Below are 25,878 nucleotides of genomic sequence, written 5' to 3'. Positions count from 1 at the left end.
ATCATTTGATTTGACCAGAACTGCGATATTTTACGTATGACTCCGCGTGTGGCTCTACATAACCCTTTAGGCTAAATGCTTAATCATATTATGCCAAATATCGTATAATTATCCTGTAATCATGTTAGCTGTCTTACATAACACACGCAATACTCAATGCCAGGGGGGTCACTCTATATGACGAAAATAGAAGTTCCGAAGCGCTGCTGCGCGAGCCACGACTCTATCTCGTTGTATTAAATGTGCCGAGTACACGACAGAGCTCTCATTCGTTTGTTTTTCGTCAGTGTAGAGTAACCCTCCTGAGCAGACACACCCACCGCGTCGGCCAATAGTCCTCATGTGGAAACGGTTTTATAAATAACCAACTACCATAATCCCACGTATTAAGGCTCTAATTGCTGTGTGATCGGAGATCGTGCGAACTTATATCGACGTAAACAAATACCAGTTTCTAATACTCAGGGTTACCAGCTATATTACAGTGTAAATCCCCAGTAAGAAATATAATTGTTTTAATGTAAATTAATCACGTTTATTCTACGGTATGTTTTCTTTGCCTTATCATAATCACATCCACTTTTAAGGTTAACAAGAATTTTAGCTGGAAACAAAATTACCCGTTAATTCGGTAGTTTCCTTCTACATGCCAACCTCTAATACGACCTGCTGAGCGGATCCGAAGCCAGTTTCCCTTCGTCTGATTGGCCGGCCCCTCGTGTCTGTAATATGATGGTTCTGAGGAAACTCTGTCGGACATCTCTTAGTTTTAGTGTGAATAAAATAAGACATTTTAGTTCTAAGCAGGACCCGCCTAGGATCTTGATCACCGGTAAGTGATAACTAGTGGTAAGACGTCCCTAATGTACCTATGCATTGAGCATATAAGTGTAGGAAACTTTGGCAGGTACAATAGGAATGTATAATGAGTCTGAGACCTAATCCACTAGCCATTTCCCTTTCTATGGTATCCACCTATCTGCCTACCTACCCTATGTAACACACATAGCTATTAGGTTTTTTTTGTAAGTAGCCTGATTAGTTGATGTCATACTGCTGGGCAAAGGCCTCCTTATGAACTGATATTTTTAAGATAAGACTTATAGTCATGAAGCCTTTTTTCAGGAATTTTTAGTTTCATTTTAATTTCAAATATAACTAGATAAGTTCAGTAGCTACCTATATTCCGCATTTGCAACTGTAAGTAATCAATAAATCGTAATCGTAACGAAGATTGTGCTTCTATGCGTTATACGATTCGGCTCGGTTTGTCATAAACTCATATGATAAGTGAGAACTACATATGTACCTACCTCAGTCCATTTTAACATTATTGTATGAAATTAATTAATATCCATATTGTATTGTTTTTTTCTTATGCTTATAATTTATGTGCAAGTACGCTTCGTAAAGTTTTCTAGATGGTCAGAGATCCGGGCTACATAACAAGATACATAAGTTATTACTTAAAAAGTTACTAACTATCATAAAACTCCAATATTAGCTTACCTGCAATTTTATATAAGTTTAACCTAGATTCAACGTAATAACTAGTTATTACCAAGGACTTCTATACAAGCACTAGGTTTTATGACTGACTATTGAATACCTCTAACTCATACTAATGTAATAAAATAAGAATAAGTTATGGTAACTTAGAACATAATATGCACCGGATTTTGTTTCGTGTACCTCAACCTATCATCCAACTCTACGATACTTTTATCAGATTATGATATTTCTGACTAGTCCAGTCTGTTTCTGAACAGTCAGCTTTTAATAAAAAATCCTTAATAGAAAATGAATTCATCACCACTCATCATCGTCTCTAATAATATAATAGAGCTCTAGATTTTTTATCAGATTATAACCTACCCCATATTTTTCTTGCGGTACCACTATTGTACCTTACCTACCTATATGGTAGCACGCAGATAGAGCAGAAGTTTTTATCACATCAAAACTAGTAAACATGTTTTTCACTCATTAGGTCTTACTCAATATTTACCTGTCTTCTTTCAATCACGTAACGTAGGTAGGTACTTAATTAACTGCGTGTTGTTTTTCCAATACCATCTACGTCTCTACCTAGCGTCGTAAACATGACCGCTATGTCTCATGCTCATGGTCTCATGGTGTAACTTCCAGGCGGTCTCGGGCAACTCGGCGTGGAGTGCGCGAGGTACCTCCGCAACAAATATGGCCGCGAGAACGTCATCCTCACCGACATCATCAAGCCGTCGACGGAAGTCGCCAACGACGGGCCCTACATCTTCGCCGACATCCTCGACTTCAAGGGACTGCAGAAGATAGTCGTCGACCACAGAGTGGACTGGCTCATCCACTTCTCCGCTCTGCTCAGCGCCATCGGTGAACAGAACGTGCCTCTGGCGGTGCGAGTCAACATCGAGGGCATGCACAATGTGATAGAGCTCGCGAAACAGTACAGACTCAGGATCTTCGTGCCGAGCACTATCGGCGCGTTCGGACCGGATTCCCCGCGGAACCCGACCCCCAACGTGACGGTGCAGAGACCGAGGACAATCTACGGGGTGTCCAAAGTACACGCGGAGTTGCTGGGAGAGTATTATTATCATAGGTTCGGGCTGGACTTCCGCTGCTTGCGGTTTCCCGGGGTCATCTCCAGCGACCCCCCCGGTGGAGGCACTACAGGTGAGTTTACTACATTTGCATATCATGCATTACTATATCACATCTACCTACCTACCATATACTGTAACTCTACAATTTACTAAACATCAAAATCATCATTAACATCATCTTTACTCATTTAAGTAGGTACCTACTTACCTATACTTAATGTAAATGCTAGAAATAGCTAAGACCCCCAGCAAATCAATCAAATCCGACAGCAGACACAAATTTCCTCGTGATTCTCCCTCAACCCCACCCAGCCACTCCAAGAACACCCAATCACACAGCCAATAACTACAACCAACCAACCAATCACAAATAATAGCCACTACAATCAACCAATCAAATTGCAGACTACGCGATCGCGATATTCCACGACGTCCTCCGCAAGGGCCACCACGAGTGCTACCTGAAACCGGACACTCGGCTGCCCATGATGCACGTGCGGGACGCCCTGCGAGCGCTCTCGGAGTTCCTGGAAGCCCCCAATGAGTCGCTGAAGAGGCGCGTCTACAATGTTACTGCCATGAGCTTCACGCCCGAAGAACTGGCTGACAAGATTTCTGCGCATATACCGGAGTTGCGGATTAGTTACCGGCCCGACAGCCGGCAGGATATTGGTGAGTTCATTCGTTATTTAGAAATAACTATAGGTCGATGGAAAGCTATAGATCGCATCCAGTGGCGTGCTTAGGGAGAGGCCTGCGCCCAGCAGTGGAATGCTATAGTATAGGCTGATGATGATGATGAAATACTGGTACTTATACAAACAAATCAGAGCTATAGTTAACAATATTTTCATTACCCTACCTCAGTGTAGATTTGCAATGCAAATTTCCAGTGTCACTTCCACATGTAGAAAGGAATATGGCACACATCGTGATAGAGAACTGTTAAAACTATCTAAGTTAAGTATTCTACATTATTATACGAGAATATTAATATACTATATACTCTTTTGTGCTTACCAATACCAAGTCCAAGAAATTGCTTGAAGGTATAGACATTCTCGTTTGCGTTTATGATGTAGTGTTGTAGACGATGACCTTGCCCGTGAAAGTGTCATTAAAATGCGTTTATGTAAATGACTACTGCGAGTGGATCGAGAGAGTAGTGGAGATTTTCCTATATTCATGTACCTACTCATAGTAGCTAAGGTATCTCATATAAGTACTCATAGTAATAGGTAAGGTACCACACTTGTCGTTTAAGTTATTTTATAGTAATGATATGACAGGGCGTTTACTAGTGAACTACACAAAGATTGATCTGCTTTCACTTCCACTAATACATAAACTGCCGTACCTACAGGAACAGCAGCAATCAAGAATCATTACTACTCCTAGCAAATCTAGCAAAAGACAATCTGAGCAATAGGTAATCTGATCTAACTTATATGGATCCGACAGTATGTTTGATTGATAGCGCTGCCTAAAAGTATAAAAAGTAAGGGCCGCTGATTAAACTAATGTGTCGATGGTGGTACGGTCGTTTTGCTGATGAACCTCTCACCTCGTGAAAGCGCGATAACGAGACACACTATATTTTTTATTGAGTCTGACTCATCATCATCATCATCAGCCAATAATCATCCACTGCTGGACATAGGCCTCTCCCAAGGAGCGCCACAACACTCGGTCCTCGGCCTTCCTCATCCAACCACTACCCGCCACCCGCCTAAGGTCGTCAGTCCAGCGGGCAGGAGGGCGTCCCACGCTGCGTTTGCCTGTTCGTGGTCTCCACTCGAGAACTCGTCTACCCCAACGGTTATCGGTTCTTCGGCAGACAAGGGCGTACCCAGGTAGGGGCAGGGGGGGGCAGCTGCCCCCCCCTAGAAGATAAAATAAACGTAAATTTTCCTGCCAAGTCGGAATTAAAAACGTGTTATCTACTCTTACCTACCTACCTATTTTGTTTTGTATCTTAATCAAACTAATTAAGGTCAACTGGGGTTACGTTGTATTTTTAGATCACTAAAAGTTTTCGGAAAGGTATGAAAAATTTAATGTAAAAGTGAGATATTTACTTTAAGAAACTAACGACTATTCAACAACTATTTCTTAGCAAATTTAAAGCATTGATTTCTTTGCTGGAATCTTATAAAAGTTTCTTATTTAATGTCTTAAAAAAATCGTGATTTTGAACGCATTTTCCAAGTTTGAGGCAAATGTGTTTTTATATGTAACTATTCAATAGGTAAGCTTTCCGTGAAAAAAATAAGAGAGTTTTATCCAGTCAATTTTTTAGTGCAATAGTATGGCAGTTAATTTAGCCAAAATAAACTATTGACGAATTCACAGATGATTTAGTAATAATTTTCATGGACGCATTTACTCCATGATAAATCCAAATAACATTTTTATGAAAAAAGAACTACCTAAGTACTCCTGTAAAGTGAGTAAGAATGTAGATTTAATAGTGGTGAGTGACAGTTGTGAATAAAATAAAGTAACATCCATACATCCTCTCATTTATATTCTTTAGAAAAATAGTAAGATTGGATCAAATACGGGTATTAAACTTAGATATCAATTAAAATATGTGCATGGCAAAACCCATACTCTTCAATAAGTTTAGTGTTCATAAATAGTAAAAATCCTTATCGAGCTGGTTTCAGTGATCGTAACTGATCACTGAGGTTAACACATGGCACGGTCAGCCTTGGATGGATGACCGATTTCAAATGACTCGTTCTTTTTTCTGGACGTTTCCGTGCTTTGGATGGCACGTTAAGCCGTGGGTCCCGGTTGCTGCTTCGGCAGCAGTTGTTAAGCCTAGTCAGAGGCCTTCGGGCAGCTTGAAAAAATCTGACAGTCGGGTTGTACACTTACACTTACCCGACAACTTTAGTGCATTGTACTCAATAAAAAACGGCGATACAAATTTACAGCGAAAAGCGGGTGACTACAGTCGTGAGCATAATTATGTATGTATTAAAAGGTTGACGATTTCTGTTTTGAGGCAATGCGTTGCAACAATCGCAATAGCCCCATTACGCCTAACGCACCAAGACTTTTATCAAACATAAAAAATAAACATAATTAATTCATCAAATAAAGCTATTTCATTGAAAATTTGTGTCTATATAGACTATATAGACACAAATTTTCAATGAAATAGCTACTTATATTATATTGGGCTACTCATATAAGTAGCCCAATGACTATTGTTTAGAATACCTACTGAATAAAATCAATTGATAAAGAAAACTTTAGATTCACATTTTCAATCACCAGTCACAGTACCAAACTTTCAAAAAAATGTGCAAATCACAAAATGACTGAATACTTGGATAATATTATGTTGACTACAACACCATCTGTCTGCAGTTCATGTAAAGTATTTAGTTTAAGCCACCGTAACTAGATGGCATTTTTCAATATTGATAAAGCCGTTTTCAAATAGGATCGAAAAGATTAATTTGGCCCGTAGACGCAATTGGCCTAGTTGACCTTAATAAAAGACAATTTTCATGATTTTTGTTTCAATATACCCGACCGACCATCATCTTAAGAGCTGCCCCCCCTAGCTGAAATCCTGGGTACGCCCTTGTCGGCAGATATGACCAGCCCACTGCCACTTCAGCTTGCATATTTTGACAGCTATGTCGGTAACCTTAGTCCTCTGACGGATAACCTCATTTCTGATACGATCCATCAGAGAAACCCCAAGCATAGCTCTCTCCATAGCACGCTGAGCGACTTTAAATCGGTGGACCAGTCCTACCGTCAGTGTCCACGTCTCTGCACCATACGTCATCACTGGCAGGACGCACTGGTTGAAGACTTTTGTCTTCAGGCTCTGAGGAATGGCCGAGGAGAATATGTGACGAAGTTTCCCGAATGCAGCCCAACCCAGTTGGATGCGCCTTGCAGCCTCCTTGTCGAAGTTGCTTCTGCCTAGCCGAATAGTCTGCCCGAGGTAGACATATTCTTGCACAACTTCGAGTGTTGCCTCACCAACGGCGACCGGCTCCGGTTTGATGTGAGCATTGTACATGACTTTCGTCTTGTCCAAGTTCATTCCGAGGCCTACACGTCGGGAAGCAGCATTTAGGCCACTTAGCATCCAGCTGAGTTCCTGCAGAGATTCTGCCATAATAACGATGTCGTCCGCGAAGCGGAGGTGTGACATGTACTCGCCATTTATACATATGCCATGTCCTTTCCAGTCCAACGTCTTAAAGACATCTTCCAATGCATTGGTGAACAGTTTCGGAGATATTACATCCCCCTGTCTCACTCCACGTTGCAGTTGGATAGGTCTTGTCTTGTGGTCCTGTACTTGGACAGTCATAGTAGCGGCATTGTACAGACATCTGAACACCTCGATATAGCGCCAATCGATTTGGCATCTCTGCAAGGATTCCAAAACTGCCCAGGTCTCGATGGAGTCGAAGGCTTTTTCATAGTCCACAAAGGCTAGACACAGAGGCTGATTATACTCTTCGGTCTTCTGTATAATCTGCCTTACTGTGTGGATGTGGTCTATTGTACTAAAGCCTTTTCGAAACCCAGCCTGCTCTGGGGGCTGAAACTCGTCTAACTTTTGGGCAAGACGGTTCGTGATAACCCTTGAGAACAGCTTGTATACATGGCTTAAAAGCGAGATCGGTCTATAGTTCTTCAGAAGGGTTTTGTCACCCTTCTTAAAGAACAATACCACGACGCTCTCAGACCATGCCTCCGGTGTAATGCCATTGTGAAGAACCGAATTGAAGAGCCTCTGGAGCTGTTCGAGGATTGCAATACCTCCAGCTTTCAGAAGCTCTGTAGTAATTCCGTCTTCACCCGGAGCCTTGTTGTTTTTAAGCTGCTCAAGGGCTATCCTAATCTCACCTATGTCGACGTCAGGGATGTCGTCAGTGTAGTGGCGTATTAGTGGCGCTCTGGAATCGGTGATCTGCGCCACACACTTCTGCGCGTGTGAAGCATAAAGTTGTCCGTAAAAACCTTCGATTTCGGCAAGAACCTCCGGCTTAGAGGCAACGATATTACCACGAGTCTGACTGTAAAGATGAAATACCTGACATAAAAACTTTTTTAAATTCCAGCTGACTCCTGGCCCCAAGTGTTCGACGATAGCGAAGCGAAGAGAGACTGGAACTGGAAACCGGAAGTGCACATGGACGACCTCGTGACCCTCATGATCAAGGAGGTCAAGGAGAAAATAGCGGCCAACGGCTTCTAAGGAGTCCTCACGAGACACTGGCTAGCAGGACTAGCCACATACATCTGTATAATTAATTCCTCTAAACTCGCGAAAATATCCTGGAGATTATGTGGAAATAATAGATAGATAGTAACTTTTTTAAAGTAAGCATAGCTAAGTATATTTTTTATAAAATGTAATTTTGTGTTCTTGTTAAATGTATTTGTAACTGTACTTACATGTTTTATTTAAAGTTAGGTAGGAGTGAATTCTGCCTGGTCCTCTATGTTTGAACTCTGTGTATGCAGTCTTCAATCCGATCCGTGTCTTTCGAAGTCGACGGAACTGAACCACTGACAAAATAGGGGTGTTAAAATGTGTAATGTGGTTACCCACAAAACGTACACGTAAAAACAAATCTCAATTCAATTCCTTTATTTATTTCTTCAATAATTAAAATACAGTGCTTTATATACATTTATATAATTTGCTAAGCATTAGTACCTATTCAGTATTGTCTAAGCCTAGCGATCTCACTACGAACTGACTAGGGTAGCACTTCAGTCTTACAAATACGATACGACCTCTGCTGAGCTAACCAACCCTCTGAGGCTTAGGTAGATACTTAAGTTTTCCTCTAATGATAAGTTTGACGGAACTATTAGGTAAAGGTTGAGATTGTATGGCAAGGTATGGTAGCACTTCGTAAATAACATCTAACTAAATATATCGTATTTGTAAAACCCGAACGGTCTCCCAGTTCTTATCTTACTGTTTATTAGGTATTTATTTCTCATTGTCACTATTTTCAGGTGTTTAACTGTCAACCGGAACCTTAAAAAGACGACAAAATTAAGGTTAACTTAAACATATTAATATTGTAAGTATTATGAATGCTTTTTATGAACATTTCAGTCTATTAAGAACACGTAACATTCGGTATTTTTCAAGTACAACAATTTTTTTCCACCACTTTAAAAATTAATATAAAAAACCCTGTGTAAATTAAACCTGGATTATGGACATTCTCGACACTCTCTGATTTATCTATGACAGTTAGATTCGATCGCGTGTACGAAAAAACGGTTAAATAACTCGTTAGGTGACAAAATTGATCGTGCATTTACAGTGCCACAAACTTATCTGTTCCGCTGACAGCTCTCGTAAATGTGTAATATTTCTTCATTCTATAAGATTTTAAGTTTGCCAGTAGTGGTAATTCGCTCTTGTAGTTTCAATAAACCCATCTAATCAATATCAATATATAATTCATTAGTAAATAATGAGATATGGATCAATTTAGTTCGCTCTCACCGGAACAGATAAGTTTGTCGCACTGTACTGGTAGTCCAGTCAATAAATGACTCAAAATTAGGTGTAGAGTGCGTGAGCAGGTAACTAAGCGATTCCTTCAGAAACTTGTTCAGGGGGCTTAGGTTGTTAACATACCAAAAGTCCTGACTCCTAGGTGATGAGCGGGGGGGAGGAGGGGGGATAAAGGTACGAATTTTTGGTTTTTAGCTTATATCTCGAAAACGGTGCATCGGAGAGAAATGTTTTCAACTAATGAAATAAAGTTCTTAAAATTATCTAAAACTTTTATATCATATGTTTTTTTCTAATTCCTAACCAATATGATGCAATGTTTATGAATTTTTTGACATGAATACTTTTTCTTGTAAATTTCATTTTTTTCCGAGGGTAATAGCTCGAAAACGGTTAGTAATTAGAAAAAACATATGATATAAAAGTTTTAGATAATTTTAAGAACTTTATTTCATTAGTTGAAAACATTTCTCTCCGATGCACCGTTTTCGAGATATAAGCAAAAAACCAAAAATTCGTATCTTTATCCCCCCCTCCTCCCCCCCGCTCATCACCTAGGAGTCAGGACTTTTGGTATGTTAACAACCTAAGCCCCCTGAACAAGTTTCTGAAGGAATCGCTGAGTTACCTGCTCACGCACTCTACACATCATTCCTTGACTGGACTATGGCTTCGTTTGAAGATTAATTATGGATCTGTGTACCAACTATTATTCAAATTGATGATCAAACATTATGAGAAACAAAGCGATGTTTCAGTGGAATTACTAGAATAAAGCGAATTGGATTTTATATTGTTTCACATATCATACCTACCAATTATTGCACTTACAAAAAACATTCGTTTACACTCCTAAATGGACAAACTTAACAAGTAGCTAAACAGTGATTACTACGCGTTTATTGTCTTTATATCTACAATAGGCAATTGAACATCTTAGTTACTTTACGCAAATGTAAGTATCACAAGTGATTTGATTAAAATTTCTACAACATACTTGGGCGGAATAGTGTAACTACACTCACGTGCAAAGAAACAGTTCCACTTACAAAATTCCGTCACTAAATAGTCTAATATTTTTTACACATTTGGTAGGAAATTTTAACAAAATGTTTACTTTTTTAGTTGGTAATATTCTGGTGCACATTTAAATATCGTTCAAAATTGCAGAAGGCGTCATTAAGTTAGTTTTTTCCGTTTAAGAGTAATTTGGTGTTTTTCTCACTGGAACTTTTTCATTGCCCATGAGTGTCTTTATTTAGGCATATTGTGATGAGATGACCGATGAGATCCAAGGGGGTTATATAAAACACAGTATTTCAGAAATTTAGTATATTTCAGGCCGTGCAGGTGCTAAAGAAGACTCAATATCGTTAGATTCGTTAGGTACATAAGGCATATGTATCTATTGCATGACAACTCCCGAACCTTCTTATGGTGAAACATTAAGAAGCCCCCTAGGATCTTTACAAAAAAAACATTTACCTAGGTACGCTTTATTATTTTATAAACATCATATTTGTTGATAGTTCTATTGGTTGAAACGACTGTGGGTACTTAATTTGTTTAAAATAAAGGTACATAATCTTTTAATTTTACTAGACTAGCAAGCCTATGCGCTCCTACTTATGGGGTTGTAGACCCTTTTTGTAACAAAATATATAAAAATAAGTTTTTGACATCGAATAATAAAAAAAAACATATATTTACTTATGACTAGCCGGAATCTTACTCTAATAAACAACTGCGGCCGTGGCACGGGTCTGTGTTTGATGTCGATAAACTCGTTCGCGTTCCACCAATCACAAGGTATTTATGGCGAATCGCGATATAGTGACGTTTATCTACGTGGTTAACAAACATGTGCAGCGGCAGCAGGTATTTTTTTTATCACAAAAGCCAAGTAGGTCTGTGTATTCGATTAAAGATATTTTTGAAATGTCAACTATCTGCCTGTTGCAGAAAGGTACTTTAAAATAATTATTTCTCATTAGAGCAATAGAAATTTACTTCATTCTAAAATGCCTTACTACAAATAGGCGCAAGAAACAAAAAAAGTTAAATGAATATTATAAATCCATACATAAGGAAAACAATTAAGTTCAGTGTATCTTGTAATGGCATACGTAGTTTCTTATTCCTAAGAAATAAACTAATAATAATGCGTGAAAGGCAAGCGCAGCTGTATTTAAGGCCTTGGTCTCCTATTTACGCCGTAGGTCGAGTCCAGCGTCACGCCGTAGGCCGCGTCACGATGCTCACTATAGAAATGTACTGATGCGGTCTCCCTCACACGCCGACGTTGGCGCGTAGACATAATGAGCATTGTGACGAGGCCTACGGCGGTGACACTTGACGCGACCTACGGAGTAAATAGGAGACCCGGGCCTTACTTAAGATCTTTAATAAAATCTAAACTTAATCTGGTGAATATACTTTGTACAATATATATTCAATTTTATTACATATTATGGAGCTTGGAGGTTTTTTTTATCGCACATTGCCTATGCAATAAACGGTTTACAGAGGGCGTTAGTATCGTCAGATAACAGCCTATGTTCCATACATATTTTTATCATTCAAAATCAGTTTACGTAGTAATGGGACTTGACGATAGAGTGGCCCACTTGTTACGAGATAAAACATATATGGAATAACTGCCAATCAAATATATATTTTTTCACTTGTCAATAACCCCATATTTACGTAACTTTTGTGAGAGTGTTTAAACAAGAGGGTTTTCATACATTTTCAACCCCAGTGATATTTTAACGTCATTAATATTAATATTAGCGATATTTTAACCTCCAAACCCCGTAACTCATAATTCTCGATTGCACCATCAGTATCACAAAACTATCTATGTGTCTCACACTACTCTAAAATATTAGACAGCTAATATAATATTCATAATCATAAGATTCATAAGCATTTCGTTGAACTGTCAAATTAGTTACGAAAATCTTATAAGTTATCTTAAAACCTGTGGAAAAATAAGTAAGTATACTTATAAAAATTAAGAAAAACATGTAAGTATATTTGATTATCGTAGCCATGAACGCAATCTTGGTTTTTGTTTCGTAAGAAAAAGAGAAAAAACATTTATGTAAGTACTATTTAAGTACACAAGTTCACTACCTTATGGATAGTTAATTTATGTTCAAATGCGGAGTTATTATGATGTCTTATATATGCCTAGTTATAACTGTAACTTAAGTGCGGCAGTAAATTCAGGTTATAAAATAATAACATGGCATTCTTCATTATATCATCAATCGTGAAGTGTCGCCTGGCAATTAGTTATAACTTTAGAGAACACATATAGATTATTTACTCATGTTATAATCTGACTCATACCAATTGCAATATACTTATCCAATCACGTCATTGCAGGTCAATTCTTGTATTTGATACCGCTATTAATCTAATTTCGATTCGATCGATCACTGTTGCAAAATGTAATTTTACAAAGGCAAATCAGCACAGACTATGCCTTTCTATATAACGCCTAGAATGTGCTAGAAATAGCGCATTTACCACACGACTACAACACGTACTCAAGGCACCCCGTTTTGTGATCTAATGGCACGTATCAATCTACCCGCAGACAAACTTCAGGCTTATTAGAATTTGTACATTTTCTACACCCATGAAACCAACCCAAAAGATGTTGATGACGTCATGAATCGCATTCTTTTGTTACGCGCGTCATGCGCAAACGCCGTCAGAAAATTTTTACATTTAAATTTACATAACAATAATAATTGACTCGGTGTACATCACATTTACTCGGCCTTCAGCAGTTTTCTTTGCTGTTGGTCCATTTCTTTGAGCCGCTGTCGAAGCTGAGCCTTCTTCAGGTTGGTCATCAGTTGCGTCGACTGGTACAGCCATGATCCCTGGAAAGTTGTGAATATTTATGATTACTACTGTGTATGTTTGAAATATATAAATACGGCATGGGCGTCGCAAGACATCGTCGCTGCGGCGTTTTTAAGTTTTTTTGTAGTAGCTTAATAGAGATAGTTATAATCTATTTGACTATTATTATTAAATAGATAAGTTTGTTATTCAGTTTTTGCTATAAAATATAATAAAGTAATATAGCGTGATTTTTAATGCTCAGATATCTTTTGTTTAATAGTTGTTGTTCTCAATAAACAAATATGTAAAGGTACATACCACCATAATCATGCAGTTGAGCAGTATAGGAATGGAGAATACGACCGATATGAACAGGCCTTTGCTATCGAAGTACTGTTGCCTAGAGAATAGAGTCCAATTCCGCGCGGCCACCTCGTTTATATTCTCCGAGAAGTACACCAGTAATACTGAAATATACAAGAAAAAAATAAAGTTAGGTAATGTCTGTACATTAGTACCACAAAATCATTATGATCCTAAGACTCATCAGCGGCCGTTACACGGGTTCGTTATCGACGTCGATAAACTCGTGGGAAAGGCTAATGTGCGTTCCACCAATAACGGCGCCGTATTTATGGCGAATGGCGATATTGTCACGTTTATCTAGTCGATAACAAACCCGTGTAGCGTCAGCAGTGGAAGATAAAATTAGATGAATCAAATATATTTGACTGATACATTCAAACAAGATCTGTTGATAAATATTTATCATGTCACCTATCGGCTATCACCCAGTTGGTTGGTGCGGTATAAATATCTCTTGCTGACTGTACAGTCAGCTGCATAAGTAGCTATACAGTTTTGTACCTTGTCAAACTCACAAACTGCCTATTCATTCATTCAATCTTTGACTTTTTATTTAGTAAGTAGTATAGCAGCCTGACTGTACAATCTCGATTATGTACTCAATGGGGTATCTCTGTACGATCCTACAGTTCTATTCAAACCTACTTTATCACGTGCAGCACAACCAACTTCGCTACAATAATATTATGGACACGTGATCTCAATTAATTGAATAGGTAGATATATCTATCCAGGCATTAGGTAGTTAAATGTCTTATGGGTGTCATTATATTACCTTCGCAGTTCGTATTATATACTTTATCCACATGCCTATTTTATGCCACATTACTATAGCGCATTTTACTCTTATGAAATAAGGTAGACGAAAATACTACTAGCATAGAGTAATAATCTTATATCCTTTCTAGACAAGATATTTTCTATCAATAATCCTTTCCACAGGAATAGCAAGTTTATGTAAGTAAAATTCAAATAATATAACTTTACCACCCAGGAATTAAGACCATTTCAAAGTCTGAGTTTAGCATGATCTTCACTGACCCAGAAGCAAAATAATGATTTAGTAAGTAAACAATGCATCAGCAACAGTAAGTTAACAAATAATTATCTGCTCTTACATCTCATACCCAGTTATGTAGAGGTAATTGATATTTCATACAAGGTCAGATGGTTAATTTATATTGCCTTGACCAATAGTGGGTCTTCAGCACAGTATATTATTATGTATGTATTTAATTATTAATTAAGTACATATGTATATCCATACTGATCAGAATAAAAAGATTGAAAATGTTATCTGATACTTTAGCATAGTGTGACTTTTGTTATCATTATCAAAGATAAGAAATGATGCAAATACATAATTAATAGCAATGAAATAAAATTGGCTAAACTAATTTCTTACAAGCTGAAAGGTCTGTTAACCTTGTCAAGCTCCAAATATTAATTTATTACCTAATGTGTCTCAATATATTGTAACCTTGGATGTCATATTCTGAATAACAAAATAACTTAGAAATATTTAGATGTCATTGCTAAAAATTGCAAACTATTTCCCAACCAACTAAATTAAATCCATTTGCGGATAAAATTTTGTAATTAAATTTAGCCACAAGTACCTACAAGATAGTTTTAACAAAGTTACTTGGGTTGACCTTTACTATTGTTTTTGTTCATTTAATATTTATGTATTTAAAATTGTGGATAGTATGTTAATCATAGGTGGTCACTGACATTGGTGCTAGTCTTATCATTATTCATTACTGTAAAAATGCAAGTTACTGATAAGCAGTTTATAATTTTACTTATATAAAACTGTTTTATGACAGATTCACAATACATAATATAGTCAAAAGATTGGTAAATTCATGAGGGTAATATGATTTCTATGGGACATTTCAAAAGACAGGGCCTACAAATACATACAGATACGCACTAGTGATGTTGAACACATATAATGGAGTATTGTGGTGCTACTTGGAAGAGGCAGCCATGGACGATAGTGGGTTGATGATGAATGTATTGTATGTTTCACTGCTAGCACTGGCTGGGGTTATTACAAAATAAAGTTGTAACTATACATAATACTCACAAAGTGTTATAAATAATATAACTTGAAAGTTGCCGTAGTTCCTCGTAGAGAAACACATGATGGTCACAAGTGCGTGGAAGGACAGCAGCGCCATCAGCCATGGATCCCTCCATTCAATCTGGATACAACCACATATTCAATTAATGTATATATGTATAAAGTTATACATGATTATAAAGATTTGATTGTAACATAGAGAAAAAGTTTAAAGAAAGTCAAGATGATTAATCAACCCATTAGATCAATTTCACTTAGGTGTAGATTAGTATCCATACAAAATTAGTATTAAATATGAAATTTTCATAGCACCAGTTCAGTTTAAATGTTGATGCTTTTTTAATCTATGCATAGCAGAAAGAGGCCTATAGCCACATACAAGCTAACATAAATAAGTTTTATGTCGCGCTTTCTGAAGCGGCCGCGCGATCTTTGCAGGTCAAGGATCTGGCAAGCATTGAGTTTAATGTACTATGAAACTCAATGGTGACATTTATCGCGCGCAAGGGAGGATTCCTGTGTGGTGCCTAGACCTAGATGGCCCGATCAAGTAAGTAACACATCCCCGTACAAAGCAACCATGTATATTATAATTCCCTATATGTCTGTGAACAAAACACCGGCATAAAATATATCATAGCTCCGTTTGGTTCAATGTTTCAGGTGGACATACTCATAAAAGAGATTTATTAAAATTTACCGGCTCAACCTTGCCGACTTTTATACCTATTTAGTAATTTGCGATTTATCGAGAATCCAAGTATGTTTTAGATGAATAAATGCAGGAAACTTACACTTCGAATGTAGGAAACAAAATCCGATATTTCATTAACTTCGATAAACCCTTCCATCCTCGGATTATACTTTAATTATTAGTGTACCAATTCTCAAACTTATATTTAGATTTGTACTGCAACAGTACTTGCTAACAAAATGAATGTTTTTTTATTATATCAAATTCACAAACACAATCTACAAAGAGAGAAAACACAAGAAGACGAGACGGACCGGACACAGAGTATCGACTAATAGTCAGTGACAGATGACAGCTACTAAACATGACAAACTAGGTATATTCTGTTTAGCTGTATGTAAAGCACGAAAAACATCAGAATAATAACCACTTGTTGCTTTTGTCTATGGACTCTATGGTGAAAAGCCCGCAAAACTGAGTAAATATTGTGTCTTGATTACATTAAAATTTACCCTGAGTGCTACAAGCAGCTTTTTATCCCGGAATTCCCACGGGAAAGATTTTAAAGTTCGCACGGAGATGCTGTGCGTTTTACAAACTGAAGTCGGCCCAAACTGCGGCTGCGGTTTAAAAAACAATGTTTTCATTCATTCGGTCGGTCAGACATTGACATTGACATAGAACGAAGGAATAGAAAAATCATTCATTCAATTCAAGTTTTTCTCCCTGCAATGTTTTTGCAATTCGCCTTTTTTTGGGTTTTCATGGATATTGTGTAAAATATACAGTTTTAAATTAATAGTGGTAGACCTTCCCACATATCAATGATAAATTGATAAGCAAATTAGTGCCATAAAGTTAGGTATCGTCTTAAAATTCTAGGAGACGTGTTTACAGATTTAATGAGACTACCATCTAAATAAAACACCGGAATGAACAATCGGAGCCGGTAATAAAGTACCTAATAACTCAGATAAAGATGTTACTGCAAGCTGTATTTCTAGTATTTATCTACTTAGGCCAGCAGGCTAAAGGTGCACAAATCGCGGACGTTTTTCTAGAGAGATTAAAATCGAAGTATGGTTTGGATTTAGCCGTTTACTGGGAATGCGCCAAGGTGCTGGAGAAGCAATGTTCACAACTAGAGGAAGACCTCGCGTTTCTCAAATGTTTCTACACCTCGACCAGCAACAAGACACACGACTCGCATCACTGTCAGCACGTCATCTGGACCCTGAAGGCTGATATTCTTGATAATGACTTCCTCTCTTACAAACTGAAAGTTCCATGTCAAGATGAACCGGCTATCTCTGACTGCATTACCTCGGAAGTTGCCATTGACTGTGTGTTGAAAAAAAAACCTAGTGTAAAAGACAGGAACTGCAGAAGTATTATAAATAGGCTTGAGAATTTTATATTCAATGACTGGCAGATTACAACGAATTTTCTTAAAAGATGTATGTATGATATACAGACAAATACATGTGGACGCATCCCTGGGGACCCCAGAAGCCTGTCTCAAATTGATACTTTGAAATGTTTGCAAACAAAAGAGGAGTCACTGAGGCCGCAGTGCCAGGCGGAGGTCACCGTGCTGAGAGAAATGAAGTACAACACTCTGCAATTAGACAAGGTTGTGTTTGCAGCTTGCAATTTGGAGCAAAAGAGCTTTTGTCCGGATGAAATCAATGGTTCCTGGCTCATGTACAAATGTTTAGTGCGACACAAGCATGAGAATGGTGAGAAGAATTTAATAATAACTTTCCTTATTCTGTTCCATTATCCTTATTCTATAATTACAGATTTAAATTACATGTATCATTGTTTCAGGTATGACAAAGAGGTGCCAGGATCTTTTATTTTATGATCAAAGAACTATGGTGCTGAACTACAAGATGAGCAGAGGCCTGGTGAAGTCCTGCAAGGAAGACATCCGGAAGTATCACTGCAGGAAAGGAGTGGTTGAAGACAAAGATGTGAGGCTGGCACAAATACTGCTCTGTCTTGAGAATGTGTCTCGCAATGACACCACCAAACTAGCCCCGGAATGCACAGCGGAGATGAATGACCACAGAAAAATGCTAATGGAGGATTACCGTCTCTCTCCAGAATTAATGCAGAACTGTGCCAATGACATCAGCATTCTATGCAAAGGAATTGAAGCAGGGGGGAAAACAATACACTGCCTTATGGATCATGCAAGACCAAGGAGAAGGAAGGAAAAACGAATCAGCATAGCATGTCAGAAGTCCCTGGAAGTGCTAGTTGAAAGTGCAGACCCTGGGGAGGACTGGAGGGTTGATCCAGTCCTGAGGAAGGCATGCAAGCCTGTGGTGGACAGAGCCTGCAGAGAGGTCACTGGAGGGAATGGAAGAGTCATATCCTGCCTCATGGAAAAACTGGGAACAGCAGTCATGATCCCTGAGTGTGAAACTGCTTTACTCCAAATACAATATTTTGTGTCCAGAGATTTTAGACTAGACCCTCAGTTGTACAAAGCGTGCAAATATGATGCTGTTACACTGTGTTATGCTAAATTGCAGTGGGCTGATTTGAATGAGCATCAGTCAGAAAAGGACCCCTTGGTTTTGCCCTGTTTGTACAAGTATGCATACAATACTGACCTGGGCAACAGGCTGAAGCCTGGATGCGAGCAGCAAGTCAGGAGAGTCATGAGGCAAAGAGCAATAAGTGTTGACATGTTGCCAGAGATTGAAGATGTGTGCATAGATGACTTGGCAAATATTTGCTTTGAAAACACAGGGAAAGGAGAGGAAATAGACTGTTTACAAAATAAAATTAATGAGCTCTCCCCTAAATGCAAAGATGCTGTAAATTCTTTTACTGAAACACAAAGCGGCCATATTGAGTTGAACCCAGTTGTGAACATGAACTGCCGCATTCCCATGGAGAGGCTCTGCGCCTCCGAACTGAAAAGTAAGAAGGATGAAGATGAAATAATGGAATGTCTCATATCACGTAAAAATCACCCAGAAATAAAATCCAACTTAAAATGCAGGGCTGCAATTGAACATGTACAGTTAATTTCGCTTAAAAACTACAGATTCACAAGGAAGTTTAAGAATTCTTGCAAGTCTTATGTACTAAGATTTTGTCCGAAAGCTCAAACAAAAGGGAAGGTGATCACCTGTTTGAGTGAAATTGTACGAAATGACACGATATCTGGGCGCAAACACATAATATCCAAAGACTGCCGCCAGCAGTTGAGGAGTCAATTGTTTCAGCAGAAAGAGAACATTGACCTTGACCCAGAGTTGAAAGAGGCTTGTAAGAAGGACTTGCTGGTGTACTGTCCCAATGTCCAGCACGGGGAGTCCGCTGCCCTGGAATGTCTGCAGATATCTAAAGGCAAGCTGACAGACTCGTGCCGGCGAGCACTGTTTGTTGTCAAGAAGCAAGAGTTCACAGACAATGCTGTGGACTACCATTTAATGAACAGTTGCAGTGACATGATTGACCTGTATTGCCATAATACGGAGCCTACTAAGGTCCTTGACTGTCTGAAGGTTTGTTTAATGTTTACCTTTTATTGTATTAACATGACTGTGTTCTTTAGAATTTATTATTTTCATTCAGCATAAAATATACCTATAGATGCTAATTGGTAATGTTGACTTTCCAGGCTCATAAGCAGGAATCAGATTTCAATGAGAACTGCAAAATAGTGATTATTAACCGACTTGCGGAGCAGAATACTGACTATCGATTCAACAACAAGCTGCGGAGTGCATGTGAGCCTGACATCAAGTCCTATTGTGCTGAAGTTATTGGTAAGTAAAGATACATGTTTATTTCTTAAAAATACTGTAAAAATAGTTTTTAATACAGCAGAACTCTTTATCAAGCAGCAGTTGAGGAATTATAAAAATTTATAACAACGGATAAAAATGTTATGTTTTTATTTTTAGGTGTTGTAATATATTTTGAGTAAATGAAATAACACCGCTATAATCTATAGTTATTAAAATCTATTGTGTAATTACGGTATTATTAGTAATTATTTAATAAAATGAAATAATGTGGCGGTTAGTACGAATTAATTTCTGTTTTGTTACCATTCTTGGGACTTAAATAATTAATTTAACTTTAGGTATTCTTTCAATTTAACGTATTTAAAGGAAAGCCACAGTCTTCTTAAATGACATTATCAAGGGAAAAAAGTCGTATATTCTTTAGAAATCAGTTAAAAATTCAGTAATGTCTCAGTTTTGTTACCACTGTCAACAAATCAAGAATTATTTTTAATGCCTGAGGCGTAATTTAAACAACAACACATTAATAACTTTTACATAGGTTGGGGAATAAATCATATTAAATAATTAGAACTAAATAAATTATAAAAGTAAAGAGTTTTAAACAAAATAGTACAAAATCTTCGAACAAAATGCGGGGACAGCTACAAAACGGACGGTAACAAAATTGTTGAGCTTGGTTTACATGGCACCAGCACAAAATTTGAACATGATGAATCTAAAACATGGGCCCAATTTTACATGAAATTCACATCAAACATCTTCATAATAGGTTTAACTCTAAATTGGGTTATATCGCTCGAAAAAACACATTTATAACAAAAAAAAACAATAAATAAACAGTCATAGCAATCCGACTTCCGTTATTAAAGTCGCCATGTAAACCTGTCGATTTTGTTACTTTTTCGTTCCATCTATATGTTACCGTACCCTCAGTAACAAAACCGAAGTAACAAAACACGCCCACCTAACCTTTGAAAAAATATATTAGCCGTTCAGTTACTAGCAGTGATAAACCAAATATCACAATTTGTTTAGCATTAACCATGCCTTTTAATATTAATTTATCGGAAGAAATGTGTTAATAAATAATTGATTACGGTAGTAACAAACCTGACGACAAATTTGGTCACAGTTCGACCGGTCATAAAAACAGTCTCACTGAGCAACCCACGGAGGCCTTTTTCAATTTTTTAAGCCGGCAATCTCTAATATCTTAGTATTGCCATATTTTAAAACCGAAAAATAAGCATTTGGTAAATTTTCTTTTGGAAAAAGTGCGGTAACAAAACCGACATTTCCGGAAGTATCAAAATCAGGGCCGCAATTGTTTTCGATTTAAAAATATCAAAGGGCTATTATTCGCACTTTTAATGATGTCAAACGATAATTATTTAGTAGATCTTCCGTAAAAACCACTCCAAAAGTTCGGCTACTTAGTAAAATTTTGAATAAATTGAGCTTAAAGTTGCATTTTATGCTGGGGACAGGGCAAAATCGTGGGTCACGACTTGTTAAAATATTTTTGTAAAATTCAGTTTAATCAGGATTTAATTACATTTTAGTTTTAAATATAGTCAATAATTTATATTTTCAGTTAAAAGGCATTTTTTTCCAATATAAGGAAAGAAATCCCTGCAAATAAATAAAGAAGTTGAGGGACATGCCAAAATGGCCGTTGTTATAAATTTTTATAATTCCTCAGTTATGTGTTATCTCCACGAAACAGCAATAAGAGTACACATTGTATAATATGTAAAAATTTAATGTTTTCGAAAGATAACATTTTATTCATTGGATTTCCTGATAAACAGACAAATGACTAATATCAAGTTTCTCTTTCATTATTTCAGCGAATGAACCTCAAGACATGGAGTTTGAGGGTAAAGTGCTGTACTGTTTGAAGGAGAAATTCCGGGAGTCCAAACTGACTACAGTATGCGAAAACCAACTAGCGAATGTTTTGAAAGAGCAAGCGCTGAACTATCGACTGGACCCGCTGCTTGGCAAACTATGCAAGGCCGAGATACAGACTATATGCTCTGGACCTAATGATTCCATCACCAACTCTGATGGACATGTAAGTTTACTGTACCTACTTATATGTAGAGATGTTTCAAAATGTATCTGTCTGTGTCTGTTTGTTAAGAATCTTATTAGAGAGGCGTGTTGTTTCTCAGCAAAGTACCTAATTTAAGATTGAATTACGTGGGTGGATTAGATATCTATGTAATACATACTTTATCTATAAATAGAACCAAGAAGTTTAATTGCTTAGCTACTTATCTGATTAAATTCATGAGTAGGATCTTGAATAGCTTTGTAAAGGCACATTGAGTTGCAGTCCATTCATAGCATGATAATGGGTAATCTGCATCTTATTGAATAAATCACTAGATATATCCTTATGTAGCTTATAATTTATTTATCGTAGGAATAATAGCTACAGCTAGTGTATAAAATTAAGGGCTCCCACGACACATACGTATATATACGATGCGAATATGGCTAAAACCACTCGGGGAAACATTACCTATGACCTTCGATCATATGACCCAAAATAAATATATACTAAAAGCCGTTTGGGAGCTACGCGTCCACATACAGATACACACAAACCCAGCCACGCCAAACTTATAACACCCCCCTTTTACGACGGGGATTAAAAACGACTACTATTCCAAATACTTTTTTTGTACACCTTACTACCTATTTTTCCTGTACCTCCTGCGGGTTGACTGGCAGAAAACGCTTTTAGCATTAAGTCCACCCTTTGTACTTTTATTTGTACAATAAAGAGTTAAATAAACAATTTTCCAGGTGCAAGAGTGCCTCAAAAACGCGCTCCTAAACCACAAGATAGTGTCAGCGGAGTGCGCTCGCGAGGTGGTGCAGATCATCGAGGAGGCGTCCGCGGACATCGACGCGGACCCGCTGCTGGAGCGCTCCTGCGCGCTGGACCTGCTGCAGTACTGCAAGGAGCTCGAGCACGGCGCCGGCCGACGTGAGTAGACTGCTGGGTTTTGCGAAAAACCTAGTTTTTCGCAATCTAGAGTAACCCTTTTGATCCTATGGGACTAATATTCCTTGATGAAATACGAAGTTTTGGAGCGCGCTAAGTATGACTGAAACTTTGTAGATAGATAGAATATTATTTATTTGTACACACACATAAAAAAACTTACAGGGGATCTCCCTCGCAGTGCAGCGCGGTAATGCTGCCAGCGTGATGGGAACCTTTGGGTCGGGTGCGTCCTGGGGCGGGCTATTTGTATAATTTTGTATACTTATCTAATTATGTTTTTCTATGTCTTTTAATTATTTTGAATAAAATACTTGAATAACTATTGTCTTCCAAAACAGAATAAATCCAATCATATGCGATAAAAAAAAAACTTACATAACTTAAATACTAACACATTTGTGTACAAAAATGGCGGTCTTATCGCTTAAAGCGATTTTTTCAAGACAACCTTAGGGTGGAAGGATATTTATGATCAAAGACTTTGTACTTAGTTAAGCAAGTGTCCCCGCCGACTCTACCTTCTATCGTCTTATTTCATTGATGTTTCCGCCTTGTATTTTTAAATAATTTCTTATTGTTTATTTTTGCAGGTCTCAAATGTTTGAAAATAATACTAAATGATGAAAACAGGAAGTTGGAGCCCGAATGTCACAAAGAACTCTCAAGAAGACTAGAAATGTATAGATACGTAGCTGCTGTAAGTATTTATCATCTCAAATAGGTACTTTTATACTTAGATAAGAATACGCATCCGTACTGAGTGACGGTTTGGATACTACTCGTAAAGTGCGATGTCATACAAGGGAGCATGAACCTAGTATACTCTTATCGTGTAAACGCAGCTTGAGAAGATTTGTGTTCATGAAAAAACATTAGGTAATAACTATTTTGTTTTTGTTTCAGGTAAATGTTGTAGAGAACTTCGGCGATGTATATAGTGAAATATCGTCATCACCCTCTAAGAAGTACTTTTTAGTTGTAGGCATATCTATTATAGGTTTAATTTTTATATTTGGTTTATACTGTGGTCGATTGACTAAAAAGGCAATGTATGTGAAAAGAAAATAGTGAAAATAGAATAAGTATTAAAAACGATCTTAACTTTATTCATGTTTAAATTATTTGATCTTAAACTAGTCTTCATTCCATTCCCCTATTTCGTCCAAGTCCATTTCTTCAATGCTTTTAACTGCTTCTTTCTTTACCATAGGTTCTGTTTTCACACTAGGTTTATTTTCTACTTTTACTTCCCCTTTGATGATTTTCTGGCTTTCTTCAAAGTACTGGTTGGGGTGGTTTATGCCCAGCCCTAGTTCAATGTTGTGAACTGAATCAAAGTACTTGCTGCAGGCGATCTGATAGTGACCTTTCTTGGCCATCTCTACAATGTCATAGGTAGCTGTGGAAGAATGTTTTTATTAGTTTTTCCAAATATTAAATTAGGAAAGATGTAAAATACATTTTGATGTTGAAAAATTGCAATATTTAAGAGAGGAAATTAGTAGACATTGAAACTTAACTTCTACAAAAATATTACCTTGATTATCAAAGCCATAACCCTGCAGCCTATTCTTCAATACTGTAGTATCACAGTGCCTGTATGGGCATCCGTGGCAGTCTCCAGCACCCACGGCAGTGCTGATCACCTTCATACAACTGTAGGGAGAGTAGTTCCTCTTACTGCCCTCCTTGCCATAGTTGTATCTAATATTATAGGCATACTGTTTATCAAACTTGTCCCCATCCATTATCTTTGTGAATTCCTCTCTCCAAAACCTGAGAGAATCTTCCAGAGTTACACCAATGCCTTTGAGGAACAGTCCATACTGCAGTCTCCCTCCATGCTTTAAATGATGGGCCGATCGAAGATACTCATGAAGCTGACGCATACAGAGTGGGAATGACTTGGTTGATAGTGAATCTAGACTTTCAATGGGTACCATAGCTTTAGTGTCACTGTAGTCATTGCCTGCATAGGACTGGTGCAGGCCCTTGAGCAGTGACACCAGTCTCTCATCTTGTTCAATCTCCCCAAGGTGGTGGCACGCTATGGCCAGGCTCTGCTTCAAGTGCTTCCTGTACTGAGCTGACAGGACGGACACAAAGTCCGTGTGTGGGATATAGGCGTAGCCCCCACTGAGGTAAACTTTCCTGACTCTTACTAAGTCAAGCACTTCATAGAACCTAACCTTGTAAAATTTTAAACTTTCCAAGTTAGAGTGTGGTGTTGACTCTCTCAAGAATGGCATTATATTCAGTTTTTCTTCTTCTGATATGCTTTCGTAGCAGAGGTTATTTTGTTTAAAGAATTGATCAACAGCTTCAGTGGTTCTCATGGCAATGAACCTCATTTTGAAAAGTTCAGATTCTCTTGCAACAAACCATCTCCTCAACTCTTCCGTCCTGCAATATGCTAGTCTGAGAATGAAGTGAGCAATGTGATCTTTCCTTCTGGCATCTAAATCTGCTTCTGTCGTCCCACACGAAGACTTTTCACACAGTTTAATATAGTACTTCAGACCTTCAGTTTTTAGGTCTCCCAGGATGCATTCAGTCCATTCAGTTGAGTATATCCGGTGTCCTTTCAACGTCGTCGCAGCTGCTAGACTCCGCAGGAGCGCAAGTCTCTCCAATGCTAGTGTTTCAAACTCATGCAGTGATATATCTTCAATCGGAGGCACTTTATACATTTGCAGATCATGAGGATAGTTTTCTACTCGACTACCCGTTACTGCAACTTTGGTGGACTTACGTTTTATGTTTAAATCCATTATAATATGATATAAACGTACAAAAACCGGAAAATAAAGCAATTACAATAAACTAAACTTTACCCCGATTTACAATCAAAAGCGCGCCATATTTTGACAAATAAAATGAATGACACAACATGACATAAACAAGAATACTCTATGAACTAATATAGTGCCAACAG

The 25,878-nt window shown here is 37.8% G+C and overlaps 4 protein-coding genes across 4 annotated transcripts; 2 read left to right on the top strand and 2 right to left on the bottom strand.

The window, feature by feature from the left end:
• Nucleotides 1-669: 669 nt before the first annotated feature.
• On the top strand, nucleotides 670-8,040 carry LOC105386311 (L-threonine 3-dehydrogenase, mitochondrial). Its single transcript, XM_011556832.3, has 4 exons — nucleotides 670-832; nucleotides 2,149-2,673; nucleotides 3,009-3,275; nucleotides 7,709-8,040. The coding sequence occupies exons 1-4, from the start codon at nucleotides 730-732 to the stop codon at nucleotides 7,843-7,845; spliced, it is 1,032 nt and encodes a 343-aa protein (XP_011555134.3). The 5' UTR covers nucleotides 670-729; the 3' UTR covers nucleotides 7,846-8,040.
• A 3,481-nt stretch (nucleotides 8,041-11,521) lies between these two features.
• Nucleotides 11,522-16,464, bottom strand: LOC105386305 (transmembrane protein 18). The gene is made up of 4 exons (XM_038121200.2): nucleotides 16,246-16,464; nucleotides 15,455-15,572; nucleotides 13,315-13,463; nucleotides 11,522-13,031 (listed from the first exon to the last, which is right to left on the bottom strand). The coding sequence occupies exons 1-4, from the start codon at nucleotides 16,300-16,302 to the stop codon at nucleotides 12,918-12,920; spliced, it is 438 nt and encodes a 145-aa protein (XP_037977128.1). The 5' UTR covers nucleotides 16,303-16,464; the 3' UTR covers nucleotides 11,522-12,917.
• Nucleotides 16,465-16,837: 373 nt separating this feature from the next.
• On the top strand, nucleotides 16,838-24,049 carry LOC105386303 (Golgi apparatus protein 1). Its single transcript, XM_011556825.3, has 7 exons — nucleotides 16,838-17,884; nucleotides 17,976-19,672; nucleotides 19,789-19,936; nucleotides 21,772-21,998; nucleotides 22,739-22,922; nucleotides 23,534-23,640; nucleotides 23,847-24,049. The coding sequence occupies exons 1-7, from the start codon at nucleotides 17,125-17,127 to the stop codon at nucleotides 24,009-24,011; spliced, it is 3,288 nt and encodes a 1,095-aa protein (XP_011555127.3). The 5' UTR covers nucleotides 16,838-17,124; the 3' UTR covers nucleotides 24,012-24,049.
• On the bottom strand, nucleotides 24,017-25,808 carry LOC105386304 (DNA primase large subunit). Its single transcript, XM_011556826.3, has 2 exons — nucleotides 24,481-25,808; nucleotides 24,017-24,342 (listed from the first exon to the last, which is right to left on the bottom strand). Exons 1-2 carry the CDS (start codon nucleotides 25,712-25,714, stop codon nucleotides 24,077-24,079), a joined length of 1,500 nt encoding a protein of 499 aa, XP_011555128.3. The 5' UTR covers nucleotides 25,715-25,808; the 3' UTR covers nucleotides 24,017-24,076.
• Nucleotides 25,809-25,878: the final 70 nt, after the last annotated feature.

Source organism: Plutella xylostella, chromosome 4 (assembly GCF_932276165.1).
Source record: "Plutella xylostella chromosome 4, ilPluXylo3.1, whole genome shotgun sequence".
NCBI lineage: Eukaryota > Metazoa > Arthropoda > Insecta > Lepidoptera > Plutellidae > Plutella > Plutella xylostella.
The sequence above is the reverse complement of the archived record's forward strand: the minus strand, read 5'-3'. Positions and strand labels throughout refer to the sequence as shown.

Bases quoted from the DNA above. Each gene is read 5' to 3' on its own strand.
- LOC105386311 (XM_011556832.3), top strand. From the start codon at position 730: ATGATGGTTCTGAGGAAACTCTGTCGGACATCTCTTAGTTTTAGTGTG. The intron at 833-2,148 runs GTAAGTGATAAC...TGTAACTTCCAG, and splicing joins GCCTAGGATCTTGATCACCG to GCGGTCTCGGGCAACTCGGC. The intron at 3,276-7,708 runs GTGAGTTCATTC...TTTAAATTCCAG, and splicing joins CGACAGCCGGCAGGATATTG to CTGACTCCTGGCCCCAAGTG.
- LOC105386305 (XM_038121200.2), bottom strand. From the start codon at position 16,302: ATGGAAGGGTTTATCGAAGTTAATGAAATATCGGATTTTGTTTCCTAC. The intron at 13,464-15,454 runs GTGAGTATTATG...TGTATATTTCAG, and splicing joins TATATTATTTATAACACTTT to TATTACTGGTGTACTTCTCG. The intron at 13,032-13,314 runs GTATGTACCTTT...ACAACTTTCCAG, and splicing joins TCAACTGCATGATTATGGTG to GGATCATGGCTGTACCAGTC.
- LOC105386303 (XM_011556825.3), top strand. From the start codon at position 17,125: ATGTTACTGCAAGCTGTATTTCTAGTATTTATCTACTTAGGCCAGCAG. The intron at 19,673-19,788 runs GTTTGTTTAATG...TTGACTTTCCAG, and splicing joins AGGTCCTTGACTGTCTGAAG to GCTCATAAGCAGGAATCAGA. The intron at 21,999-22,738 runs GTAAGTTTACTG...ACAATTTTCCAG, and splicing joins TCACCAACTCTGATGGACAT to GTGCAAGAGTGCCTCAAAAA.
- LOC105386304 (XM_011556826.3), bottom strand. From the start codon at position 25,714: ATGGATTTAAACATAAAACGTAAGTCCACCAAAGTTGCAGTAACGGGT. The intron at 24,343-24,480 runs GTAATATTTTTG...ATTCTTCCACAG, and splicing joins TTATGGCTTTGATAATCAAG to CTACCTATGACATTGTAGAG.